The sequence below is a fragment of the Rhagoletis pomonella genome, unplaced genomic scaffold (assembly GCF_013731165.1).
Source record: "Rhagoletis pomonella isolate Grant_MI unplaced genomic scaffold, Rhpom_1.0 Rhpom_scaffold_00010, whole genome shotgun sequence".
NCBI lineage: Eukaryota > Metazoa > Arthropoda > Insecta > Diptera > Tephritidae > Rhagoletis > Rhagoletis pomonella.
Window position 1 is genome coordinate 36646474 of NW_023458564.1, and position 6534 is coordinate 36653007.

Here is a 6534-nt window from a genome sequence, read left to right on the forward strand (position 1 = left end):
TTATCATATTACAATATACATGTTTTTTTTTTTATTAAATGACCTCCAGCCCTTCCTTTATGTTGTGTGTAAACAAGTCATAAGAAAAAAATCTGTCTTTTTTGCTTAATAACTATACCTTTAACCAAAATAAAAGGCTTCACCGTCTATGAAAAAATACCCAATCGATAGTTAAAAATGTCCTGAATTGCATATGAAAATGATCAAAAATAGATCGGCGCAGAAGATATTGAAAAAATAAAATATCTATAATTCTATATATAAACTCCGGATGGTTCAAATCAAAAATGGCTAGTTGCCAGTGTTTGAAAAATTTCGATTTATTAAGTTGATAAATTGAATTGAATTTCCATTTAGGTATCAAACTAATGAGGTTTAAGAAAGCTTAATTTGGAAAATATATTTTTCACGAGGGTTGCCACATATTTCAAAATTATATTCATAAGGCTGCGTTTAACCAGATTCATTTAAGTGAAAATTATTTTAATTTAAAAATTTTTGGTTTCACCAATCAATTTTATTTTTGTTTTTAATTTTAATTTACGTGACCTATGCTCTTCACTTAAATGAAAATTAAATCAGCATGGCCACACTCAGAGATGCTATATGTTTAATCTGCTGATCAATATACACAAACCGATATTGTGCATCAGCTGTTCATTTGTATACAAGCCCTGCTTTTACTACCACTTTTAGCATAGTGCTGCCATATTTTTGCTCACTTAATAAAAAGTTTATTGAAAAAAATTCAATTGAGAAATAAAGAATTAAATTAAAATTAAATTCCACTTAAATGAATATGGTGTTAAGATAAATAACATATTATTACAATATGCGGATTAAGCGAATGAGGCTTAAGAAAGCTTGATTTCCAAAATATATATTTTGAAAAATTTATAAGGAAAATTAAATGTTGCATTATGGGAGTAAAAAAAAGTGATTTATGGAAGCTCAGCTTGGAAAATATGGTTAAGGAGGGTTGCCACCTGTTTAAAAAATTTAATTCAACTAAATTGATAAGATAAATGAATAATTACAATATGGGTGTCAAACTGAAATAGTTAAGAACATTTTTTGAAAAAGCTTGCCACCTCTAAAAAAATATATCAATTAAATTGATAAGATTAATTAAATATATAAATATTTTAAAGTATAAATACTTGCACAATTCATAAAATCACAGCTACGCGAAGTCAAGAGAATGAATAAACGGCAAACTAAAAAAAATTGTGTTGAAAACTAGCCGACCTACTGCGCAAAGCGCTTTTTCCATTGAAGCGAATGCACAGAAAGGGGTTGGACCTCGGGAAAGATGCTGCGAATTACGCGTAATTGGGGTTAAACAAATTTCGGAAATTTTTTACAAAAGAACTACACATTCTACAATTTTCGTATGGGATTTCATTATCTAGAATTTGTTTTTTTTTTCAATGTTTTTGTCTTTAACCCCTACAAAAACCGATCGTTATTAATTGTTTTCGTTACCGTCTGCACCGAACTATTTTTGATAATTTTGATATGTTATTCAGGATACTTTTTCTATCGAATGGATATTTTTTCCACAACGGTGAATTAATTTCCCAGTTAAGCAATTTTTGCATATAATTCCATCAGACTGCACTCTATTTCGGGGTTTTTGGCCTTTGTTTGTTCGTTTGAGTTTTTTCTGTATGTTATTGCAAATTTAAACTTATCGGAAAGATTGTGAGTTTTCAACAGTGCCAAAAATATATTTTTTAAATTCGGATAAATTTTACCGTTACAGTTGATTCACCGCAACCGCTGGGAGGTGGAGGAGCGTCTGTTACTCAGCATGCGACTGAAGAAGAGATATCCAAGCAGAATGCAGCTGGTGGGGCAACTTACGCTTCTACAGTAAAAGGCGAAGAAAAGGCAGTGTTGCCTTAGATGTGTCGGTCGTTTAATGATTCGCTAGTACCACCATAAACTTCATAAACTAAGTATATGTATAAGTCTGTCAATAAACGAAGATTTAGGGTGCAAATAAAAATTCTTATGGCGGAATCTACTAGTGCAAAGCAACACATGAAAACGTAAAGACACGACTACATACAGCTTTCCCGTCGCTTTGGCGTTCGCCTTGCTTTGACAGCTGATTCAGAAAATATGCATTTAAATGAGCGCGTTGACGTGGCCAAAATTGGCAATGCTAATGACAAGACAAAGCAGAAAGATCGACAGCTACCAAAATTTCACACGCGCGCTCTGCCAGCTGTTTTTGTTGGTAATTTAAACTCTAGGGATCTTCACACCGAGCTCGATACCTCATCACTCAGTAGTATTCCCCATGTATTTTGTTAAAGGAAAATTATTTTACTGTCGGCAAGCTTGATAATTTTTCCTGGTAGCAAGTATACTGCAATCAGCTATTCGGAGTTTACTCAATTTCAAATCCGCCTGCTGCTGAAAAGCATAACGCATATGAGTAAGTAAAAGTTAAATTTTCTGCTACAATTTATTAATTTATTTTTTTTTTTGGAAAAAGCTACGAATCAGTTTTGGGTAAACATAATTTACCATACTAACAAAAGTAAGCTAAAACGGACGTTCACAGTTGATAAAACGACAGTTTACAAAAACTACCGAATTGAACGACAAGAAACAAAAACCGTATCAAAATAACTTCGTTACTGTTCGGAGCTAAGTTAACCCAACAACGTATTTAGATAATTACCTAAACGATAACAAACAAACAAATCATCGTCTTTTTCGGTAAACGTTGAAATTACCGTTACGTTGCTAGCAAAAGAAAAACAAAACGGACAGTTTCGGGTGCCAGCGGGCGGACAAAAAAAGACAGGCCTATAATTGCCAGGCAGCAAAGTGCTCATATGGGTGTGTTCAGAAATGCATTAAGCCAAAGCAGCAGACGCATTTATTTCTAAACTATAATTGATGGAAATGTCCAATATACGCAACCACGATTAAAAGCCTAATTGGAACTTAGTTGCGTAAATAAGGCATTTCCATCAATTATAGTTTAGAAGTAAAAGAGACTGATGCTTTGGCTTGAAGCATTTCTGAACGCACCCTATAGTATGCTCCAGAGTGGTTCGCGCTGCTATCTAAACGAGGCGAAAGCGAACGCTAAAGTGCGATGCAGAAAGTTGTATGTATTTTTACTTACTTACAGTGGCGGAGAAATAAATATGGACGCGACATTTTAACATATTTTGACTATTTTTCTTTTGTCAGGAAAATTCAAAGTTTTATCAAAATTTTAAACTTATTAATAAGAATTTTCGGAAAAATTGTGGTATGCATTTTTAAACCACATCAAATTTTAGTAATAAAGTGCAAGTGCGAAATTGCTAAAAATATACGTTGGTTTTTGATATTTCGATTACGAGGGTGTATCTATACATTTTCTTCCATAGGAAGTATGTTGATTAATAAATAAACAAATGAAAATTACATAAAACATGTGAAAATGTCGCGTTCCTATTTATCTTTTCGTCATTGTACATCAGAACATATGTGTATGCGTAAAATGTCAAATGCACGGGTAAGATTACACGCCTATGGAGGTCAGCCCTTAGTAAAAAATAGGTTTTTTCAAAATATATTCAACAAATTCGATGGATAAATGTACTTTCGCGGTAATGTGATGCAGTTTGATCTTTTATAGTCTAAGAGCAGTGCACACATTTTTCGGAAATTATTTTCATTCATGTAAAAAATTCAAATGAATTCAAATATTACATTGTTTAAAATTTTAAACGCTTTTGACTGATGTTCTATTTTTCTTGGTTTTGAGACTAAAAGTTAGTTCAGGGATATCAATTGATTAAAATATTGTTTAAAATTTTATAAAATACCTTTCTAAATTCATATGTACTATGTATGTACATATGTTTTAATGTATGTCCTCTTTGTTTTTTCTCGTGTTTGTTTGCATTTGCTAAAATTAATCGACCACTTCAATGTATCGGCATAAGAGAAAACGAAACAAAAGGAACAAATACTAGTTTTAAATACAAGAAATTATGTTTTAATATACTTTAATAAAAAATGAAACAAACATTGAAAATAGCTGAAATCTATTTATTAAATACAGTAGCGAACAAAAAAAGGGCGTCTTAAAAAAGTGTGGGTATGTGGTTTTATTTATAAAAAAAGGATCATTTAACAAAATTTGTGAAGAGACTAGTTTCACGCCAGTGTTACCAACATAAATATCTATTTCCGTGAAGATTACTATGCGTTTGGCGATATTTTAATTACCAATAATAAAAAAACTGAACGAAAATCTTTTTTTGTCAGGACCAACAGGGGAAATATTAAATATTAACTTAACAAATTTGGAGTTTAAAAAATATCTATTATTAACAATAATGCAGTTTTTTGCATTCGACAGCCTAACTTGTAGAGTATCTACGAATCTTCAGAAGCTATGGTTACTGGTCTCCCAAAGGAGCATACGATTCCTCTAATATTCTTCCGCATTAATTTTAAGTTTATTTGTATGTATACTACAAAAAAAAGTCTAAAAAATAGCTATTTTCGACGAGTTATAGAACAATTTTTTCTTGAAATCTCTTTCAAGAGCTTTAGTATTATCGTGTAGCTTACATTTTGGCTTAATAACCCTATAGAGTCCACATTTTTATTGTTTATCAACCTTTAGCCATTCTTTGAGAAATTCTAAACTTGTAATTTAACACAAAAAAGAAAAAACTAGTAATTTTAAAGTAAAAACAAAACCGACTTCGATTCTCATATAATCAGTCTTCATGATCCACTAATCGGATTTAAACCAAATTAGTATGGGACCACCTATGAGGTAAAACCGTTCTATTAAAAAAAGAATTATAGAAATCGGTTAACGTGGTCCAAAGTTGTCTGCTATAACATACATAAAAAAAATATATTCCAACGAACTGATAACCTTCTTCGTTTTGTAAAGTCGATTAAAAACAAAATAAAATAAAATGGTTTTACTCTAGTGTGCTGTTTAAAGTACATAATTTTATTAATACAATAGATGTTGCGAGCATATCGCACACGATCTTCAAAAGTAACACAACTCAAAATTACACTTTCGTCAGAAAATGCGAAAACCTATTTCGTAGTACTTGCTAATCATGTGATGTCTCCCATATCACCTTAGGTTTTTTCAACAAATTATTAAAAAAATTTGATCCAGCTTTTTGCTGAAAGGTAAATAAAAGTTTTGTGTACATTTTTGGGGCATGATTTCAAAAATGCCATATTTTGAGGTGTCACTTTTGAAGATCGTTTGCGATATTTTCCAAGTCCATTTTAACAATATCAGTAATAATCCAAAGATGTTTTCAGTGGAACAGATTTAATTAATACCACCAGAAATATGATCCATTATTGAAAATTCACACAAAATTACCAACTCTTACAAGAAAAGGGTTTTCAAATAGTACAGACCGTCGCTCGAATAAAGAAACAGTGTAAATGCCACATACACTATTATTCGATAATTGCACCATTGGATAGACAATCCTTTAATCTATTAGAAAAAACTTTAGTTTTCTTAAATATCTCTTTGGCTCACTGATTTATTCGCGAAAAACGAAATTGTGTTTGTAGGGTTTGTAATGGTTTTATAAAAACTTCCAATTCGTTTTTCTCAAAACTTTACTTTTCATGTTACACTATTTCATTATTCCAGCGACGAGACAATGATATAAAATATTTTTGAGTTTCAGTAGGGTTATAAATTGATTCCTGAACACTGTTACACCCCACTAGGCTTGCCAACCGCATCCTCCATTCGGGAGGACAGTCGTCCTTTGCCACAAAATGTCCTCCGCCCTCCCCAATGAGTAAAAAGTCCTCCCCGAAAGTTAAACTTTCCTTTTTGCGTTTTTTTACTTAAAATTTTTAGTTGTTTGAATATAAAGTTCGTAAAAGTATAAACAAAGCCAAATCGCTGTGCGAATTTCGTCGGTCAGAGCGATGCCGCTGGGTGATGTTCACCGCAACATTTCGCCCAGTAAAACAGAACAAAAACGAAATTCGCATCAATTGAATGACAAACAAAAAATATGAAAATACAAAATCGAAAAGATGAATCACCAAATTTTGCCATTCTGATTCTTGCTGATAATTATCTGCTAAAAAAATTTGGAAGCAAAGCTACTTTTCCATTGAGAGCTGATTTTATGACCGGCGGCAGCAGCAAAATTAAAAATAAATCTATTCTTGCCGAATTTCGTCAGATGAACTTCGTCGTCGCTTTGGTGGTGGGCAATCTCATACTGCAGTTTTAATTTTGGCAGCGAACTTTCTTCCGACGAACATCTCTGAGCGATTTGATTCTGTCTATATTTTAAATTATTTCTAAAAAAATAAGATAATGAAATTGAGAACCATTTCATTAAACTGGCACTAGAATATAAAAAAGTAAGAGCGCTTAGGCCACACTGGAGAAGTGAAACTTACGTTACATATCTATTTTGTCTTATAACCAATATACATACATACAAACATACATCTGCTTTTGCTTAAGGTTATATTTTTTGTCTTTTTTCTAACTAG

The 6534-nt window shown here is 31.9% G+C and overlaps 1 protein-coding gene across 2 annotated transcripts in view; it reads left to right on the forward strand.

Moving 5' to 3' along the window:
- Positions 1-2816, forward strand: part of LOC118746313 (WD repeat domain phosphoinositide-interacting protein 2-like) — a 32935-nt gene extending 30119 nt beyond the window's left edge. For both annotated transcript variants that reach the window (XM_036480163.1, XM_036480164.1), the window contains exon 7: positions 1766-2816. In XM_036480163.1, coding sequence (XP_036336056.1) covers positions 1766-1908 — 143 coding nt within the window. In that variant the 3' untranslated portion in view covers positions 1909-2816. The remainder of the gene's footprint in view (positions 1-1765) is intronic.
- Positions 2817-6534: the final 3718 nt, after the last annotated feature.